The 21517-nt window shown below is 36.0% G+C and overlaps 2 protein-coding genes across 4 annotated transcripts in view; both read left to right on the forward strand.

Annotated features, from left to right (window-relative positions):
• LOC100783866 (transcription initiation factor TFIID subunit 1) overlaps nt 1-6823 on the forward strand; it is a 42349-nt gene extending 35526 nt beyond the window's left edge. For all 3 annotated transcript variants that reach the window (XM_006578319.3, XM_006578320.3, XM_014774648.2), the window contains 3 exons: nt 4050-4112; nt 4443-5492; nt 6240-6823. In XM_006578319.3, coding sequence (XP_006578382.1) covers nt 4050-4112; nt 4443-5492; nt 6240-6605 — 1479 coding nt within the window. In that variant the 3' untranslated portion in view covers nt 6606-6823. The remainder of the gene's footprint in view (nt 1-4049; nt 4113-4442; nt 5493-6239) is intronic.
• A 3340-nt stretch (nt 6824-10163) lies between these two features.
• On the forward strand, nt 10164-21501 carry LOC100809152 (formin-like protein 14). Its single transcript, XM_003522814.5, has 17 exons — nt 10164-10449; nt 10532-11232; nt 11623-11844; nt 11975-13470; nt 13689-13815; nt 14190-14261; nt 15428-15526; nt 16917-16958; nt 17042-17122; nt 17215-17265; nt 17345-17426; nt 17569-17663; nt 18647-18718; nt 18823-18939; nt 19915-19983; nt 20176-20242; nt 20905-21501. Exons 1-17 carry the CDS (start codon nt 10377-10379, stop codon nt 21057-21059), a joined length of 3621 nt encoding a protein of 1206 aa, XP_003522862.1. The 5' UTR covers nt 10164-10376; the 3' UTR covers nt 21060-21501.
• The last annotated feature ends 16 nt before the right edge of the window (nt 21502-21517 follow it).

The raw sequence follows: 21517 nt of genomic DNA on the forward strand, positions 1-21517 counted from the left end.
TGTTTATCCTCCCAGCCAACAATTTCCTTCACCCCACTACCCTTTAACATTGTTGGAGAAGCCTCATGGCTGTTTGGGCCACTGTTGAGCTGCTGTCTTTCATTGTTGTTTGGTTGTCTCTTTTGTTCGCTTTTAAGCCCAGCTGTTCCATTTGATCCTATTTCCTTTTTACACCACCTATTCCTTGAGTATACCTTCCATGTAGAGTCAGGCCCCTCTTTTTTTTTTTCTTTTTGAGCCCAACAATTGATGTTCCCCTCCTTGTCTTTCAACAGGACTGTTGTTAGTGTGGCCCAAACGTGATCTGTTTGCTTCCTCTTCATCTGGACGTCATGTGCTTTCCTCTCCATTAATTCAAATTTTTAAGTCAGATGTGGCCCCTTTCTACCCCATTATCACCCTTCTTTTTTGCTATTCGCGTTCCACTCTTCAAAAGCAACAGCATTAGGCACCTTTTCCGCTACCATCCCTGCTGCCCCTACATCTTGACAACTTCCTCCTTTTTCCGATTATTCGAGATAGGACTGAGACTGAAATAGTCGATTGGAGCCACGACAAGAGAATCTGATCTTGATGTTCCCAATCAGAGTATGTTGGATTTTCATTCCCAGCTTCACAATTTGCCTCTATGAGAAAACACATCGGGATCTAAGGATTTGCCCCCAAATGTTGAAGTTTATAAGCCTTGATAACAGGTTCTACCTATTGCATCCATAGCAGGAAGTTAGAATCATCTAACTTCTGAGAAATCGGAAGAAAGGAAGGAGTAGTGGAAGCGGAATTCTGATTTGTCGCCATAGATAGATCTCAAGCTCTGATACCATAATAGAGTTTGAGAGAGAGAGAGATAGAAGATATTGCTATTGATTCATAATGAAAAGTTGGCTACAACTGATTTTGTTTCTCTATTTACAGAGAAACATATGTGGTTACACTTAACATGACTAAGGTAGTTAACTAACCGTAGATAGTTACTGCTCTGGCAGAATAATAAAAATGACAGTTGTACTAACAACTGCTCTAACTGAATCATGAAGTAAAACTTACTTAACATAGCAGTCATTTCTGTTATTTTGTTAGAGCAATAACTATATATGGGTAGTTAAATGCCTTAGTCAGGTTAAGTGTAACCACATATGTTTTCTCTGTAAATAGAGAAACATAATTAGTTGTAACTAACTTTTCATTTTGAATCAATAACAATATCTTCTATCTCTCTTCTTCCTTTCTCTCTCTCTCTCTCTCTCTCTATTATTGAGGGCAATACTATATCTAGACACAAATAAAAGATAACAAAGGGGGCTATCGAAAATCCGACAGAGTCTCCCCTATAAATAGAACAATCCATATCTTGATTCACCACTTGTGAAACCATACAAACTATATATATATCATACACATAGCCCACTATTCGTGTCCATATGGTAGGATCACATAGGACCCAAAACAAAGATATTGTCCCTGTCTAGCCCTATAGCTGCGATATATTGGAGTTACCAATAAAAGTAGACTCTTCATCATATGCACTGGAAACCTACCGAAAAGATGGACAAAATTCCTTCTGTAGATTAACAAACCCCAAGAAGTCTACTACTCAATCACCTGTGAATCTGAAGGGACAAAGAAAATAATGGGATAAGTCATAAAGGCTTAGTGAGAGCATGATAAACAAAGTGGACAGGAAGGAGAAAACAAACATGGCACAAGGTTTAATATTCAAATAAAAGCTTAAGATAATAGTTTAATTAAAATGAAATACAAACCAATCCACTTTGTAAAACAGATTTTTTTTATTCTCTCGGAAAATCCATGAAATAAAAATATAATTATAATCAAGAATAGAATTCGTCTATGAACATACGCAACACATACTCATAGTAGTTTACACATGAACTACATCAATACAAAATGACAAACAAAAGCCTTAATCCAATAGATTAATGATATACAACATAACTCACATTTGACAACCAGTAATTACTCCTTTGAGCATTCATTAGTAAATATAATTAAAAGCATAATTCAAGAATAACAAACTTTCCATGAACTTCCATTCTATTATGTGCACATAGACCACATTATCTTTTCATTGTGGCGAACAGTAAATATGGAAACTATTGAGTATTTAATCCATTAGGTACATTATCTCTTCGTTGTAGCCAACAAAAATCAATCACAAAACCCACATATATATATATATATATACTATGAGTATTTGACCCATAGGCTACATTATCTCTTCGTTGTAGCCAACAAAAATCAATCACAAAACCCACAATGAGAAACCAATTTTACATTTAAAATGCACGCCCAAACCATTAAAGATCACAAAGAATCAAGTCCAACCAAGAAAAATAATATTATACTTCATTCTCAAGTACTCGTAGAAATCAAAATCACCAAAATAGCTGATTTTGAAATTTACTTGCTTCTCCTAAAAACAATTAAAAGTGTTACTAAGTGGATTAGCTACAAACAACCAAAGAGAACCAAATTGAACTCTTCCAATGCCATTGGGAGGAACAACCACCATATTTTTCAAGGAATCTAGGGTTTAAGATCAAGAGATTAGACAAAATCCCCAAATTAAAATGCCTAGGGTTTTAAGTCACAATAATTAAATTACCAACACCTCACTCACAACCCATTAATAAGTACTAATCTATGCTATAAATTTATCATCTACCCTTATTTATTATGGGTTTACCTGAAAGAGCTCAACTAGAGAATTTTAAAGAAATGGGTCTTGTTCCCTTTAACTCCAATCACTTTCCCATGCTTGGGTGCCACAAGGCTTATTAGAGTATGCTGTTAGTCCACTGTGAAAACAATTCTGTAAACTAATTGTAAGCTAACAGCACCTATCTTAGAGTTGGTTAGAATCAGTTAGAGTTGGTTAGGTTTTGTTAGTTAGTTACAATCTGTTACAATAACAGAACAGAGGTCTATATATACCTCTTTTGTAACCTTTTGTAATTAACTTTGATAATCAATAAAATCAGCCTTTCTGTTCAACAAGTTTTCTCTTCCTTCTCTCTCTCTCTCAGTTTATTCAACAAGGCTGTAAGGAACTTGTGAGTTTTGAGAAGGAAAGAGATGCATATGGAGTTGAAGGAGACCGGGTCAAGTGAGAAATGAAGGGAGGAGGGGCTGTGTTTTTAGAAAACATGATGTTGAGAAGTGGGAATGGGATCTGGGTTTGTTTTAAAATGAAACAGGGATTCAAAAGTGGAACGGTGCGTTTCAAAAGTTGTACCTTGATGACCGGTTGGTCATGGGTTTGAATCTGGAAAGAGTCTTCAGGCACTGAGATTCGTTAGTTAGTTATATTTTGAATTTCTAACTTTAATTTGAGTTTGTAACTGCCACATGCATTTTCAATTGGAGTTTAATTAAATGTTAATTATAGATTTATTTGGCAAGCCCCCCCTTCCAAAAGTTACACAAGATCCGGATTTTGACAACCTTGGATCAACCTTAGGCAACTGATATAAAGGGAATTTGACCAAGGTCAAATCCAAAGTGTATATAGTAGTAATTGCATTTCACTCCATTGAATGATGGAGAAATTAGGACCGTCCTTCTTGTCTGGAACTGTTTATAACTTTTACAGTAATTGCTAGAATGGAACTAAATACATGAAAGGTTTAATTACTCATTTGATCCCTAAAGTTACAAAAACTTTTTTTCAGTCCCTATACATAAAAGCATCTCCTTTTAGTCTTTGCACATATCATTTTAATCCCGTTTAGTCCCTATGGCGAGGACATGTTTAGTGGCTAAAAGGGAATTTTTTAAGTATAGGGACTCGAAGAGATAGTTTTTGTAGCTATAGGAACCAAATGAGTAATTAAACCTACATGGAAATAGTCTTCTTGAAGCATGTCCAGAAATGCAATACATTATTGTGTATATTGCTGATGTGCTAAAAGCTCGTTGATCTATGTATGTGTTTGTGAGTTTTGTGTTCGCATTCTTTTAGGAAGATTGTAATAATGTTTTTAAATTTTATTCTGCCTCCTTAAATTATCTTTGATTTATGTCTGAAGAACCAGGTGTTTAAGGAGAAAAAACCATCAAGGGAAACTTTTGTTTGTGGAGCATGTGGTAAGGTATGTATCTTGAGTTGTTTACAGCCTATTTAGCCTTAAAAATTAGTTTTTGACACATGCTGCTTAAGGTTTGATGCTTTTGATAACTTTTTTTTTACAAAAAAATATTTTTAAAATCATTTCTGTAGATGTAAAGTTAAATTGTAACTTCGCAAGTGTGTTTTGAAGACAAAGCATGATCAAGAAACCAAAAGAAATCTATATTTTCTAACTTAATAAATAAAAAGATATCAATTAATTTAAAATAGAAGGGTATATTTAGTTACGTGAAAGTTTTGCTCCATTCTTTGAATATATAGCATTATTGTAATTATTTTGTTGATGAACCAGGCTGGGCACATGAGAACGAATAAGAACTGTCCAAAATATGGTGAAGATCTAGAAACTCAACTTGAATCTACAGACATGGAAAAATCATCTGGAAAATCCAGCTTTGTGGATCCCTCTAGTCTTTCCCAGCATAAAGCTCCCTCCAAAAAGTCAATGTCTAAAGGCACAACAAAAATTGCTCCTGTTGACAATTCATCAAAAATTCCATTGAAATTCAAATGCAGCTCCACAGAGAAATCTTCTGATAAACCTGCAATAGAAAGCCTGCAGAGTTCTGACAAGCCAGTCACTTCTGACTCAGAAACTGCAAAGTCTGCTAAGGTTAATAAGATAATTATTCCCAAGAAAGTGAAACCAGATGATACACAGGCTGAATCTGGTAAGCATGCTATTGTTATACGGCCTCCTACTGATTCAGGTAGAGGACAGGTTGATTCTCATAAGTTCCCTATTAAAATACGCCCGCCAACAGAAATAGATAGGGAGCAAAACCACAAAAAGATTGTTATAAAACGTACAAAGGAAGTTATTGATCTGGAACTGGACAGTCCTGGTGGAAACACTGGACTTCAACACAGAAAAACTAAAAGAATTGTTGAATTGTCGAATTTCGAGAAACAAAAGAAACAGGAGACCGTGTATGGAACTGAAGGTTTTAAAAAATGGAACAGTAAAGAGGACAGAAGATGGCAGGAAGAGCAAGAGAAATGGAGAAATGATGCAAGGCTTCGAGAAGAAGACAGAGCAAGAAGGCATCGCAAAGAAGAAATCAGGATGCTCAAAGAGCAAGAAAGGTTAGATGAGATAAAAAGATTTGAAGAAGATATTAGAAGAGAAAGGGAGGAGGAAGAACAACAAAAAGCTAAGAAGAAGAAGAAGAAGAAGCCTGAGTTAAGAGACGAGTATTTAGATGACCTCAGAGCAAGAAGACACGATAAGAGAATGCCAGAAAGAGACCGGAGTGGAAAAAGGAGATCTATTACTGAGTTAGGAAAGATTGGTGCAGATTATATGCCGCCAACAAAACGCCGAAGAGGGGGAGGGGGAGAGGTACATTTCTATCCATGTTATTTTCTTTATTTAGTACTTGTTGTACATCCATGTTCTTCATCTTCATACATGTTAATTAGAAGCAAATTACCAATAGCTACTTGGTCATTTATGACGTGAAAGTGCTAATATCTGTCCAGCAGTTGAGGAAAGCTGACGAAAATATTGAGGACTGGGAAGAAAACAGTCCTGGAGCCAAATTCATGCCATTGCCATGATTATTTTTGTTGTGAATTCAAGATTTTGTCTAGAATTGTAATTCAAATGTTAGCAGCCTGCTTTTTTTTCTTTTTTCTTTTTTTCTTTAGTAGTTCAAATTAAGCTACTAATACCTTTACATTCTGCAGAATGAAAATCATGTGATTTATTGATTTAGATTAGGAATGTCATCAAGGTGGATGCAGGGGTGCCTCTCCTGCAGGGAGTATAACCTTCACCCCTTGACAGAGAGGGCCACCTTTCTACTTTTCTTGATAGAAGAGTTTAGTCTTCAGTATTTTCTTTTAGGCTTTGGAAGACCGCCATTTTTTTTTGAGCGAGTAAACTATGCAAATGACCTAAAGAAACAATGTCATTTAGTTGTGTTCATGATTTATGTAGTAAAACTATATTATATGATTTTGGTTAGAAATAGTTTTGAAGTTATTTGTATGGCTGTGGTGCTAGTCTTCTTTACTATGTTTTTGTAGCATTGCTTGGTGTTTCACTTGGCTTGAGCTCTATGTTAACTTAAATTTTCCTATGAAGGTTGGTTTGGCAAATATCTTGGAGAGCGTTGTGGACACCATTGTGAAAGATAGGTATGATCTGTCGTATCTTTTCTTGAAACCGGTGTCGAAGAAAGAGGCTCCTGACTACCTGGACATTATAGAGAGACCTATGGATCTTTCCAGAATCAGGGAGAGAGTACGGAATATGGAGTACAAGAGCCGAGAAGATTTCAGGCACGACATGTGGCAGATTACTTTTAATGCACATAAATATAACGACGGGCGAAATCCGGGAATTCCTCCCCTTGCAGATATGCTTTTGGAATATTGTGATTATTTGTTGAATGAGAATGACGATAGCCTCACTGAAGCAGAAACTGGCATTGAAATTAGAGATTTCTAAACCATGTCAAATTCAGATCATGATCTGGAGGTCTGTTTGTAGAGCTAAATGATTTGTCAAAGACTCAAATGTTGTATTATGGTTTTAAAAGATACCAAAATGCCTATTTTTAAACGATATCCGAAGAGGGTTGCAAGTTGTAAACAAGAGTGATGTATGAACCATGTAGCTCGTTAAATTTTCAGCTTATAACAATGTAGATCACTTGATTGAGACCACTTAAAGAATTCTTTTAGATGATAAAAAAAAATCAAACTAAAAGCAGAATAGCAGCAGTTATAGATTACTATTGGTAATTTTTTTCTTGAGAACTTTATCATTATTTAACGATAGTTCTTTTTAATGGATTTAATACTTTAATTTTACTAATTTTTGCAATTAATTTGTCATAATTTTTTTTACTTAAAGCCGTTAGTTTTTCTATTTACTTCAAATTTTCGTAATTAAGTCAATTGATTGATGTTAAACATTTTTCGTTCAAAACTTATCTAAATCTCATTTTTTTTATCGGTATGAATTGAAGATTGTATCAAAAGGTTTATAATATTTTATACATCATACTCAATAAATTGAGTTAAATTTTCTTTGACTACTAAATCTCATCTTTAGTTCTTAGCCTCACATCTTATTAAGAAAATATTAATTTTGAACTATTTAAAAAATAATTTTATTTTTTTATTTTTAATTTATCATATTTTCTTGACTATTTCAATAGGAAAATAAAATGAGTGGTAAAGGTTAAAGAAAATTGATAATAGATTTGTAATTTTATGTTTTTTTTTCCTGTGAACCTTGAGATATTGAGATATATTTAAGACTTTGATTTGTTTGTTGTCTACAACAGTTGTAGGAGGATGTTGGTGGTGAAAGCTTACAGTGGCAGGTTGCACTTGTTGGCGGAAGAGGCGAGGGAGAGTGTAAAGGAGGTAGCGAAGGGGGTGTAGCTTGGAATAGATGTTATGGCCTTCTGCAACAGAGGGGGAAGGGCAGGTCAATGGGGATAAATTGGAAGGGGAGGGACAAATTAAGATCTTCATGTTATTGATTTGGGTTTTAGGAATTTTTTAATAACTAACCATGATGTTTTGGTATTTAGGGACACTTATTTATTTATTTTTATTTCATTACGTATTTTGGCATTTTTTAAGATTAAATTAAAAAAATAGAATTTTGGCCATAAGAAACTTTCACAAGTGGTGACATTATTTGTCATGTTGGGGCTTAGTTAATTTTGTCTTGATAGATGGACTAAAAAAGTAATTTCTAATTTAGTGGGACTAAAAAAGCCTAGATTAAGAAGCGATTTCAATTCTAGATCTAAACAACTTCACGTCTTAGTCACTTATAAAACCAAGATTAAGAAGCAGATCTAGGCGATCCTCTCCCACGTCACCATTGAGAACCTCCCCATGCTCTTGTTCACTTACAACAACATGCTCTTGTTCACATACAAGATGAGGAAAACATGCGAAAAATGGTCTTAGTATTTGTGGAGAATAAAAAAAAGAAATGTAGTTTATCATTGGCGAGTTTAAAGAGCCTTACTTCACTGCGATATGTATTACATCACAAAAATTATCGACACATAATTGACAGAGGATGAAGGTGGTAATGAAAGAATGAAAAATAAAACCAAAACACCACCGATTGTCCCTAGAAGTGGAAAATGATGGCTAGAGTAGGAATGGCTGTTAGAGTGGGAAAGACTGAAAGATCATATGTGGAAGGATCTATAATAAAAAGATTAATCATATGATTAAAAATTATGGTCCACTATATATTTATTATTAAAACATCTTTAATGTTGGATCTTGGGGATAGATCTTAAGCTAAAGATCTAATCTTTCTCAAATCCAACAGTAAAACATCCTTTAAGATCTTCATGTTGGAGATCCAATTCTTGGGAAAAAACTTTGAAGATTCGCACACTTAATTTTTTGTATTGCTTATTTAGTAATAGTAAAATGCGAGGAGGAAAATGAGAGAAAAAACAACACCACATCTTCTTTGCAACAAAGAGAACCATGAAACAATTTTTTTTTTAAATAATACATCACAAAGAAAGGAAGGGGGGAATACCAAGGAAGGTGGAACAAAGGAGGGGAGGGGGGAGCCGAGGGGTTGCACAGTGAAAGGGAAAAGGGGAAGTCAAGGGGTTGCGCGGAGGAAGGGAAAAGAGAAAAAGAAAAAAAAAGAAATAAGGAAGATGAGGGGATGAGTGGGTGCCGAGGAGGGAAGAAGAAAAGTGGGGAAGATGAGGGAGGGAGTGGGTGAGATGAGATGAGACGAGAGAGAGGAATAAAATATTTAAAAGCGGGATTCATGTGAAACCTACTCAAAGTTATCTAAGAACCCAAAACGAAAGAAATCTGGAGAGATCTTTAATTCTACGTGACATTGTGAGACTCACCAAAAAGTGGTCTAAGATCTTAATTTGGGATCTCACTGAAAATACTCTTAGAATAAGACTTCTGAGGAAAACAAGGATAAATAAAAAAATATAGTAATTGATAAAATAATTAACAAAATATAGTAATTGATAAAATAATTAAATTTATGATGTTAACATAATTATTTTTTGACAACATGTTAACATAATAGTAAATAATAACACATATAAAGTATGCTTGAGATCCTTGTAAAATTTAAAAAATATTAATTTTGTTTTTATGATTTTTTTTGTATTAATTTAGTCTATGTAAAAATAAAACATAATTTTGTTGGTTGTCAGTCAGTCCCTAATTGCATTAGACATTTCCTTGGCGTGGCTAACAAACTTTACTTTCTCTCTCTATATTCTCATGTACACACACTCAAAAGACACCAAAACCCACTATTATTTCATCTTCCTTCTTAATCTCATCATAAAGTGTGAAAATTATAATTTTTGGGGGTATTTAACCACCATAAATTGTTTAATTCATTTTATGAAATTTAATCAACACATATTATTTAATTCATTTGTAATCAAACTACAAATATAAAATTGTTTGTCACATCATATTATGATCTAATTGGATTATTACTCAAAATTAATAAAAATGTTATTTTATTTTTATAGGGATTAAATTAGTACAATTTTAGAAGAATCACACATTTTATCATTTTTTAATTAAGAGATATATGGGTTAACTCCTCTACCACTTAGTCCAAGTCCACTCATTTAGTGGTAAAATAATATTAAAGTGACAAATTCATTTTTAAGTCAAAAATCCAAACTCAATACTTAATTCGATGCCAAACTTTCAGTATTAAAATTTTCACACAGTAATACTATTCATAAGCAATTAGATTAAAATATCACAATCATTTAATTATTCTAAGTAAAATTTTAAATTCAAATTTTATGGTAAAAAAAATGTAATTGAGACAGTTAAAAATGATCCAACTAGATTTGTTGTGGATACAAATTAGTCATTAATTAAAAAATAAAACTGGTGAATCCTGACAATAATTAAGACAGTTGAAAAAAAAAATCAACTGACCAATTCAAAACAGAAAATGTAACCCCTCCTAATCCGATTTCCCCTTTATTACCAAACAATACGTTACAAAGTGAATGCAAATCAAAACAATTGATCCAGTTCCATTTCCATACCATGGTTGGTGTAGCAGCAAAATAAATAACTCTTCCTCTCTCTCTCTCTCTGTGTTTAATTACAATCCCATTTCAAATTTCAAAACCAAAACTAATTGTCTCTCTGAGAGAACTCCATAGCTTGGAAACTCCACTCTCCAAAACTCCATCCTCCTTCCTTCTATGCCACAACTATGTCCCTCCTCAGCCGATTCTTCTACAAGCGCCCCCCTGACGGCTTACTCGAATTATCCGACAGAGTCTACGGTAAATTCCAATTCCCAATTCCCGATTCCCATTTCAATTCCATTTTCATTTCATTGCATCATAATCTTTTTTTTTTTTTTAGTCTTCGATTCCTGCTTCTCCACGGAGGCACTCCCGGAGGGAATGTACAGCCTCTACCTCCGCCAAATCATCTCCGACCTCCACGAGGACTTCCCGGAATCCACTTTCCTCGCCCTCAACTTCCGCGACGGCGACCACCGCAGCCGCTTCTCCCGCGTCCTCTGCGACCTCGACGCCACCGTCGTCGACTACCCAAAGCAGTACGAGGGATGCCCCCTCCTCCCCCTCTCCCTCCTCCACCACTTCCTCCGCCTCTGCGACTCCTGCCTCGCCGACCCCGCCGCCCTGATCCTCCTCCACTGTGAGCGCGGCGGCTGGCCCCTCCTTGCCTTCCTCCTCGCCGCCTTCCTCGTCTTCCGCAAGGCCGCGCAGACCGGGGAGCGCCGGATTCTCGAGATGGTCCATAAAGAGGCGCCTAAGGGGTTGCTGCAGCTGTTGTCGGCGCTGAACCCGCTGCCGTCGCAGCTGCGGTATGTGCAGTATGTGGCCAGGAGGAACATTGGGGCGGAGTGGCCACCGCCGGAGAGGGCCCTGTCTTTGGACTGTGTTATTCTCAGAGGGATTCCTGGGTTTGATGGCGGGAATGGGTGCAGGCCATTGTTTAGGATTTTTGGCAGGAATTTGCTTAGTAAAGGGGGGCTTTCCACACAGATGATTTATAATATGCATAAGAAGAAGAAGAGTTTGAGGCACTATAGACAGGTTTTGATTGTGTTTGTTGTGGTTGTGGGACAAAACTTATATATAGTTGTTTAAGTGCTTTTGGTGTTGTTCTTCAATTCTGTGTGTGTGTGTGTGTATGGTTGGTTGAGTTTGTTGTGGGGAAAAACCTATATATAGTTCTTTAGGTGCTTTTGGTGGTGTTCTCTAATTAGAATTGGAGTTTTACTTTTAATAATTTGAAAATATAGGCTTGCGTTAAAGGTTAAAATTGATTGCTGAAGTGAAACTCTAATTCTGATTGGAATATAGTGGTAGATGTAGCTAAGGAACTGTATCTAACTTTTGTCCTTTGTTGTGTTGGTTTGTAATTTTGTATGTGTGTCTGCACTATTTTGATGCTGGAATGAATGAGTTGTGTTTTTATCTCAGGCAGACTGTGATGTGATTAAGATTGATATTCAATGCTTAGTGCAAGGGGATGTGGTTTTGGAGTGTGTCCATTTGGATTTGGATCTGGAGAGGGAAGTGATGATGTTTCGGGTGATGTTCAACACGGCGTTTATTCGGTCCAACATTTTGATGCTGAATGCTGAGAACTTAGACATTCTTTGGGATTCGAAGGAGCGGTATCCGAAGGGCTTCCGGGCTGAGGTGAGTATGTGTTATAGTATTGTATGGCTGATGAAAAGTTAAGACTTCGATTTCTTGTTGTGATGGTTGTGGTTTTTCTGTGGTAAGGTTATTGGTTGTTAATCTGATCATGAAAAGCCTTGATATTTAGGTTTTGTTTGGGGAGGTTGAAAGCATAAGTCCTCCAAGGGCTCAGACGAGTATTTTAGATGGTGAGGTGAAAGGTGGATTGCCTATTGAGGCATTTTCAAGGGTTCAGGAACTTTTTAGTGGTGTAGAATGGGTTGAAAGTGGGGATGCTGCTGCTGTCTGGCTGCTCAAACAGCTTACAGTCTTAAATGATGCCAAAGAGCTTTCAAGGTTTCAAGGTAGAGGAAGTTGGTATTCATCACCCGCTGACTCTGACTCTGAAAATAATGAATCGAGCACTGCTGATAGTTCAGATGAGGCCTTTGATGTTATTCCCAAGTCTTATGCTGATCCTTCAAAATTATTGATATCTGACAACCCTGATTTGGTCCATTTAGCTTTTGAGAACAATGGTGGAGATTATGTAAATCTCACTTCAAGAACACCTGATCAGTCGTTGACTGATAATGTTTCATCACCTCATCATGCTCCAAGAAAGGAATATTCTCCTTGTTCCTCTCCACCATCACCTTCACCAGTTCCCGCTACTCAACCTTTTCCAATACCGGCACCACCACCTCCTACATCAAATATACAGCCAGATTTAGCTCCTCCCCCACCTCCACATCAGATAGATCAGAATGTGAACAATGCTTCTACATTTCCTTCACCTCCTCCTCCTCCTCCTCCTTTGGTTTCCAATACTCCTAGTCAACCTCCACCTCCTCTAGGACCTGTACGAACAAGTTCAGCCCCACCGCCACCACCTCCTCCTCCAGGTCATGTACAAACAGGTTCAGCCCCACCACCTCCTCCACGATCTGTACAAACTGGTTCAGCTCCACTGCCTCCACCTCCAGAATCTGTACGAACAGGTTTGGTACCACCACCTCCTCCAGGTCCCGTGCGAATAGGTTCTGCCCCGCCTCCACCTCCACCTCCACCTCCACCTCCACCTCCACCTCCTCCGGGTCCTGTACGAACAGGTTCTGTCCCGCCACCACCTCCTCCTCCTCCAGGTCATGTACGAACAGGTTCAGCCCCACCACCACCTCCACCTCCTCCAGGTCCTGTACGGACAGGTTCAGCCCCACCACCACCTCCACCTCCTCCAGGTCCTGTACAAACAGGTTCAGCCCCACCACCTCCTCCTCCTCCTCCAAGTATACGAACAGGTTCAGCTCCACCACCTCCTCCTCCTCCTCCAAGTGTACGAACAGGTTCTGCTCCACCACCACCACCACCACCATTGGCACCAAAACCTCCAGGTGCTCCTCCTCCTCCACCTGGCCGTGGTACATCTCCAATGCCACCTCCACCACCTGCAGTTAGGGCCCCTGGTGTGGCACCACCACCAGGCAAAGCTTCAACAACAAATGTTGGAAGAGGTCGTGGTACTGGTGGTACTGTTAATGCTCCTAAGAAAACTTTGCTAAAACCCCTACATTGGGTGAAAGTTGCTCGAGCAGCCAAGGGAAGTCTATGGGCTGATTCACAGAAACAGGATAGTGGAACAAGGTACCAATTATTGATTTTTCATATGGATATCTGACATGATTTTCCTAATATTTTTTATAATCACTGGAAATTGTCATTTATTTTGGGATCACATTATGTATTGTAGTTGTGGTTACTTTTGCTCAATCTCCCTTCTTTTGATAGGAGTTGGGGAGGGTGGGATGCAATGCCTTTGCCTATTTAGCATTTCTGATTTTAGATAATGAAATGTTTGGTAGGGCCCCTGAGATTGATATATCAGAACTTGAGAGCCTGTTTTCAGCAGCATCTACTTCTGATGGGAGCAGTACTAAGGGTGGAGGACGACGTGGTCCTAATATTAACAAACCTGAGAAAGTACAATTGGTAAGCTACTCCTTGTTGGCATAAATTTTTATCAACTGTTGTTTTAACAGTTTATATGCACGATTAGAATATCCTATAATGGTAATTGGGAATTACTCTGGTATTAAAATTGTTATCTCTGGTAGATTTTTCCTGCTCTTCATAATTGTGTGTACAGTTATCAGATTGAATTGATGTACAGTTATCTGTTGAAATATTCAATATTGCACTTTGGAGTTTGCATGGGTGTTAGGATATGATATGAGCTGATAAAACCCTACTTGTATGCAGATACTGGAACATTTTTCTTTTAATTTTGTCTGATTTGTTGTATTTAATTAGTAAAGGAAATGTATAACTAATAAACCCAAATTCCTTTTTTCCTTTCCTGTCAGGTTGATTTGCGTAGAGCATATAATTGTGAAATAATGCTCTCTAAAATCAAAATTCCTTTGCCAGATATGCTTGTAAGTTTCTCTATCCTTGTGCTAAGTTTACGTGGGTCTTGTTTACTCAATGAAATTACCTCTTTTATATAAGTTTCTGATGTTCTTTGCTGCATCATATTGCAAATCTGGAGTTATCCCAAATTTTTTTAGCACAAACACTCACTTACTGTATTTAGGACTGATACCAATGTAATCGATTTATCCATGTAAATGCTAAATCATATCCACGAAATTGTAAAGTTTAGGCTCAACTCAATTGTATAAAAAGATACCTCTTGGGATTGAATTTGACAATAGGATTCCTTGTGCTTCATTTGTGTTTTTCTCTGTTCATTCATCAGATTCTTCTTTTTATCACAAAATAGGACAAAAGTAAAAAAACCTAATGGAGGAATATGCGTTTTGTATCTATTTTTCTTAGTTAGTGTGAACGCATCCAAGTATTCTAGTTTGGCTCTGTAGCAGGACATTTTGGAGGGATAAAAGACATTTATTGCAATTTTGTTGAAGGCTACTTGGAGTGGGAACTTTGACCCATTTGTTGAATTGATTACTTTATATTGAATCCTCAAGCAAAAATGGAATGTTAACAAGTACCGTGGCAGATTGGTTTTACTCCTTTTTTAGTTGAAAGCAAAGTCCAAGCATAAGTATTGAAATATAGCCACAAATGTCATTAATTGATGCTTCTAATTTTCTTCGAGTAAGTTGTTTATTCTTTTGTTTTGGTTTGCTTTAGGGGTAACTGTCAATATCCTTTTTCATACTTCTCTAGTTTATTTCCTATACAAATTCTTTTTGTATGAAAAGACTTTGTATAAGGTTTGTCAATTATTTGGAAGTCTACTTTTCTAGCTTCGCTTTTACAAACCCATGCATTTGAGTTAATGTCAATTCGAATTAGCTTATTTTTTAGGTCAATTTTTTTTGCTCCTTTGGGCAACTTCCTGAGAGAGTTTTTGAGAAAAAAAGAGATGATTTTCTCTGAAAAAAAGCTTTCCTAAACATTTTGAAAAAAAACTTGTGTAATGAGAACATTTTAGCTAAGTTTGTTTTTATCTAAATATTAATTCACTTACACTTCCATTCGTGATGAAGGTTGATTTTAGATGGCATTTTTTACCATGTTTGCTCTTATTCTTCTTAATAGTTGTCATTTTTGTGGGTTTTGTTTTTTATTTCAGATAGCAGTCCTGGCATTGGATTCTGCAGTTCTGGATATTGATCAGGTTGAGAATCTCATCAAGTTCTGTCCTACAAAGGAAGAGATGGAGATGTTAAAGGTACTCCTCTAAAAAATTGTGTTAAATGTAATTTGTGACTTCATTTAATATCTTTGGTATTTTGTGTGAATAGTATCTTGGTTGCAATTTTTTAACCATATTCTTTTTTACTTGGTTCTAGCTTCAAAATCTTGAATCATATAATTGTATATTTGTTTGTATACATGGAGATTGCCATCTTAGCTTCATTCAATGACAAATTTTAAAAAGTAAATGAAGCATATTTTCCTATGGCTTTGACATTAATTTATTTTGTTAGAAAAGCTTTCTATAAACGAAAGTGAGAAAAAATTCTAAACAGAAAAATGAGGAAGATGATAATATTCAATCCAACTGATAAACGGTTACAACTATAGTATATATGCTAGAGCTAGGATAGTTGTACACAGCTTTTATTACAACTGTCAACTAACCCAAGATTAGTTGAGTTAACTATAAGGACTAACTATACTAAACTGAAATAAAAGAAAGGAGTAATTTTACTCTACTACTCTAACATGTTAAGATTTCAAATATGATAATTTCTTCATTGTATGATCTAAAGGATGGGGAGACTTTCTCCTTTATACAGAGAAAACCCTATCTTAGCACAGAAAAAGGAAAATACTCCAATTCCTGTCCAAAATCACCTCCTCCCCCTCTATAATTTCACTCATCTATTATGGTATGATCCTTGAATTCCGTTTACCACTAAGCATGTGACAGATGTCCCAGTTGCTATAGTCTTTTCTAGTAACTTCCAACGAATACCCCTCTTGGCATTCTCTGCAGTAGTCATTTTCCCATTATCTCCTCTTGCCTTTTCCTTTAAACACATGTGACCTTTAACCCACTTCTGTTCAACCCATATTTTTTCTAGTATACATCTGTCATGGGCCTATCAAAATATTATTAGATTGTTCCATTTTGGTCAAAATAATATGACAGCTTTGATAGAACCTTTTTATATTAATTAGTCTAATGTATATAGAGAATTTCAGCTTACAAATTTTTTTAAATTAATTGTAAATCTTCTTAATGATGCATAAAAAAGTGTTGAAAGTCTGTGATAGAACTGGACCAGAAACAGAGGAAGAATGTGTATTATTATTATTATGGTGCCTCCAACACCTAGGACAGCATATAGATGAGTTTCGAGGTCTCACCACCCTCCACTTCCTAATCCCCCATTCTAACTTCCCTCTAATTGGCTATTTATAGTTTCTTAACTAACTAACAGTAAGTTATCCTAGCTATCCTAACTAACTGACAGCTAACATACACTTTCCCCATCTATCAGTCTGGTTCAAATTTGATCTAAAAGATGTGTGAGATGCTGCATTGTCTAATAGGAAAAAGGAAAATGTCTTTTTTCTTGCGTTTTTCCTGTCTAAAATCTTTTTGTTTTCAGAATTATACAGGAAACAAGGAAATGCTTGGAAAGTGTGAACAGGTTTTTTCCCTGATACTCTCTAGTCAAATGAGTCCTTGCTAATTATTTATGTTGATTTTAACATTTTTTTTTTATCTCATCAGTTTTTTATGGAGCTCATGAAGGTTCCACGTGTGGAATCCAAATTAAGGGTTTTTGCTTTTAAAATCAACTTTTCTTCTCAGGTATGTAATCTAGGTTATGAACTTATGATTATCTTTGTATGGTTTTGCTATAATATTTCATGCACAAAGATTTGTTTTTCATGCTTCTTCAGGTGAATGATTTGAAGTTAAATTTGAACACAATCAACAATGCAGCCAGAGAGGTACTGTTTAATTGCCCTTAGTTGACAAACATGAAGGCATTATTGGGCTGCTTCTTTATGCTATTACTCATGCTGACAGGTGAAAGAATCTGGGAAATTGCGTCAAATAATGCAGACCATTCTTACACTGGGCAATGCCTTGAATCAAGGAACAGCACGGGGTATCTTTTTGTTAACTCTCATTGTACTTGAGTGTAATTTGCGATGGATTTGTAGTTTCCATTTTCACCTCACCATCATTGACAAAATGAGAAGTTTCTGCAATGCTGTTTAGATTATATCCTTTTATGTTGATCATTGCAGGATCAGCTGTTGGATTCAAATTGGATAGCCTTCTTAAATTATCTGATACTCGTGCAAGAAATAACAAAATGACTTTAATGCATTATTTGTGTAAGGTAGATATGTCAAAATCTTCAAATTATATTCTGCATTTAACTATTGTATCTTTAAGCTAGTTGTGTTCTTTACTACCCAGTGTAAATATAAAAACTTCGTACCCCATTACCCAGAGGCTCTTCGCTATGCGAAGGTATGGGGGAGGGAATATTGTACGCAGCCTTACCCTTGCATATGCGAAGAGGCTGTTTCCGGATTCGAACCCATGACCAACAAGTCACCAAGGCACAACTTTACCGCTGCACCAGGGCTCGCCCTCACCCAGTGTAAATATACTCAGATAAAAACTATGTGAAAGAAAAGAACTGTAGTGTTTCTGGGCATTATTCAAGGCTTATGGAAGAAATCTAAATCTCTTGTTTTCCTTTACATGGCTACATCTATCTCTCTCACTTAAAACCCAACTATTTGTATAGGATTGTAGTTTCTGCAAGGTATTATCATTCTAGAAGCAGAAGCCATGAAGAAAAGTTAGGGATAAGGATCTAAAAACTAACTAAGGATTGAAAAACTAGCTCTGATACCATAAAAGAGTCCAAGAGAATTTCAGAAATCTAAATTCAACCCAAGAAGATGGTTACACCTTAGTTTATATAGACACCACTGTAACTGTTAACTAACCTGAGTTAGTTAGTGACAGCTGTCCTAACAGATAACTAGCTAACTATAGACTAACTGCTAACTGTAGTTTAGCCTTTACAGATCAGTTAAAAAGGAAACTACTACACCGAGTAAGTATACTCCTATAGGGAAGGGTCACGTATCGCACTAACTTTGCTATGATTTATGAGTTCTTATGTCTGATAGTCAATTGTAGCAGCGTGCTTGGGAGACTAATAATTTATTAGCTCTATTAAGATTTTCTTTGGTTTTATAATTTCCTTATATTAACTTTACAATATTCAACTTCTAACATCATTTGTTAGTCATTGATGCTGCTTTTGATATGATACCTTACAAAAAAATATTCTTGTCTCTTTAGCTTCTCGCTGAGAAGATGCCAGAATTGCTAGATTTTGATAAGGATCTTGTCCATTTGGAAGCAGCTTCTAAGGTATTCTTTGTCGCTAATTTTTCATTATTGATATAGATGTATTACAGGTGATTTTATGTAAGATTATTTTGCTTATGTATTGATGTTCTCTGTCCAATATCTAGATTCAACTAAAAGCATTGGCTGAAGAAATGCAAGCTGTGAGTAAAGGTTTAGAGAAAGTTGAGCAAGAACTTGCTGCTTCTGAAAATGATGGTGCTATATCTACTGGATTTCGTAAGGTGAGAAGTAAAAAATGTTGGCTTTTGCCCATATGTGAGATACTGCTCTTATTTAAGATACTTCTCTACTAGAGAACATGGATGTTTGTCCTATTCAACACAATAATATCAGCTTTAAAACATGCTTGTATTATATTTCTTTTTATCCGTTCTAATAGCAGGTTTTAATGATGCTTGTATTAGATTTCTTTTATCCATTCCTCCGCATCCCCATTCTTGGTACCTCAACACAAAAATATACACAAAAGAAACAGAAGCCTCAGCAATAGTTCTAGCTTGACTCTAATTCATTCTATGAAAGAAACTATAGAAAATCTAAACCAGATGTTTAGACTAGATGATTCCTTTGCTACATGATAACATCTACATGAAAACTACTGCTGTGATCTTCAATAGATTGTAATATGGTTAGCATCTATCATGTATCTAGGTAATTTTATATGTCTTGTGACATGGGCCCATGGTGAAAACCTTGATTTGATTAATATTTCATTTGACTGTATACACTTGTGATTTTCTCAATTTTCAGCATAGTTATTAGAATCTTACTAGATTTGAATCCTACAATTTGATACAAGTTGTATCATAAGATGAATCTCAAGACTCAAATGACTTTGAATCTTATGATACAAGAATAAATCAATGCAATTTTGTATCCTTAATATGTATCAGACAATTCAACAATTTGTTATTTTTTAATTTTTTTAAACTTTAATTTTGTCAATTCTCGTGAAAAAATTGGAAAGTCATAAACTTAAATTGTTAAATGAGAAGGAATTGAAAGAGCAATTATGAACTTATCCTATCTGATTATTCCACTACTTTATTTGTGACTAATCCATTCAATGCATGCATTCTATTTGGTTTCATTGCTTATTTTCCATTCTATTTGGCATTATGATTCATGATTCAGAAATTAGCTTAGCGATTCACATTTTGGAAACCATGTTTCACAGTTATGTTTGTCTTGCTCAGGTGTTGAAGAATTTTCTTGATATTGCTGAAGCTGATGTGAGGTCTCTTATATCATTGTATTCTGAAGTGGTGAGTCCTGTTAAAGTTATATTTCCTCTCTTCCTCCTTTTTCCTTGGTGTTGCTCTTGACTTGTAGATTGCCTGCTCAGAGGAGAATTTGATGCACCATCCCAGATAATAGTCACTAGTTTGGACTATGTTGATAACTAAGTCTGCCAACTACGTATTTTTTGGTTTTGGTCTTGATTCTTTCTTTTCCAGGGAAGAAGTGCAGACTCTTTGTCCCAGTACTTTGGGGAGGATCCAGCTAGATGCCCTTTTGAACAAGGTCTGATGTTCTCTACAGTCTAGACACATTCACAACACCTGAGTTTTTTTAACCTTTATTTCGTTGCAATGATTAATTATGTAGAAGGGCCCTTGTTTTGGTTTTGGTTTTATGAAATTCAAAATCTTCCATTGCTTAAGCAGTGGGAATATGGCTGGAGGAAGAGAATAACCACATTTTCTCGCTCAATTTATTAAAATATAAGTATTCTGCTAGAATTTTTACCTGGCTACATGTGATGTGTGATCGTTATTTTATGATTTTTTTTTTCATTCTAAATCTTATTTCCTTATGGTGTAGCACCTGTGATTTATACCCTCCTTTTAAAGAAGCAACACTGCGTAAATCCTCAATTATGTAGGAGAGTTTCACTGGGCTTTGAGAAATTAAAATAATCATCACTAAGTAGGAACTGGAAGATTTATTCCACTCCATAGCTTACTTTTTGTTTGGGTTCAGTGGTGGAGCAATATGTCCCCCTTTAGTTGCCTGAATGTGCCATGGTTTTTGGTGTCCTGATGGATGCACCTTGGCATTGTAAAAATTCATGGTACTATTATTTCCCCAATGAGGATCAAGCTAGGTAGGTGCAACGGTAAAACTGAGTTTTGGTTTCTTTTATGAAGATTATGTTGACTGCTAAAGTTGTGTTCTTGTTGCAGTGACGCAAATCCTTGTTGTCTTTGTCAAGATGTTCAACAAGTCAAGGGAGGAGAATGAAAGGCAGGCAGATGCTGAAAAAAAGAAATTAGAGAAAGAAGCATTGAAGGAAAGGACAGCAAATAACTCGCTTTCCAAAAAAGATGGCGTTCGATAGATGCCTAAACAAGCAAGCCGCATGGTTACTTTCAGTTCAAACACACTGCGTTATTCATTTTGGACTATCTCAAATGCATATTTGCATGTGCCATTGGGATTTATTCCTTCTAAAGATGATGCTAGCTGTTGGACGCAAGTGGTTTAGTCAGTTCCTTTTAGTTGGATCAACGTGCCTCTCCCATTGTGCTGCACTGCTGCTAAAGGAGAAATACATGAAGAGGCTGGTGGTCTTTTGTAATTATACCACAGGGCAACTAATATAGAAAATTCACGTTTTCTTCCTCTTTAAAATATAGAGGCCATATATAATTTTTTTAAGTTCAAATTTTCTTGTGCTCTAGAACACTGCACATGCACTTCTCATTTTGTAATCTAGCTGCAGATAATTTTTTGTAGTTCAAAAACACTTTGGATATATGATAACGAATTCTTCCCGTGTATGATATGAAACCATAG

The sequence above is a fragment of the Glycine max genome, chromosome 4 (assembly GCF_000004515.6).
Source record: "Glycine max cultivar Williams 82 chromosome 4, Glycine_max_v4.0, whole genome shotgun sequence".
Classification (NCBI taxonomy): domain Eukaryota; kingdom Viridiplantae; phylum Streptophyta; class Magnoliopsida; order Fabales; family Fabaceae; genus Glycine; species Glycine max.

Bases quoted from the DNA above. Each gene is read 5' to 3' on its own strand.
- LOC100809152 (XM_003522814.5), top strand. From the start codon at position 10,377: ATGTCCCTCCTCAGCCGATTCTTCTACAAGCGCCCCCCTGACGGCTTA. The intron at 14,262-15,427 runs GTAAGTTTCTCT...TTTTTATTTCAG, and splicing joins TTCCTTTGCCAGATATGCTT to ATAGCAGTCCTGGCATTGGA. The intron at 17,123-17,214 runs GTATGTAATCTA...ATGCTTCTTCAG, and splicing joins AAATCAACTTTTCTTCTCAG to GTGAATGATTTGAAGTTAAA.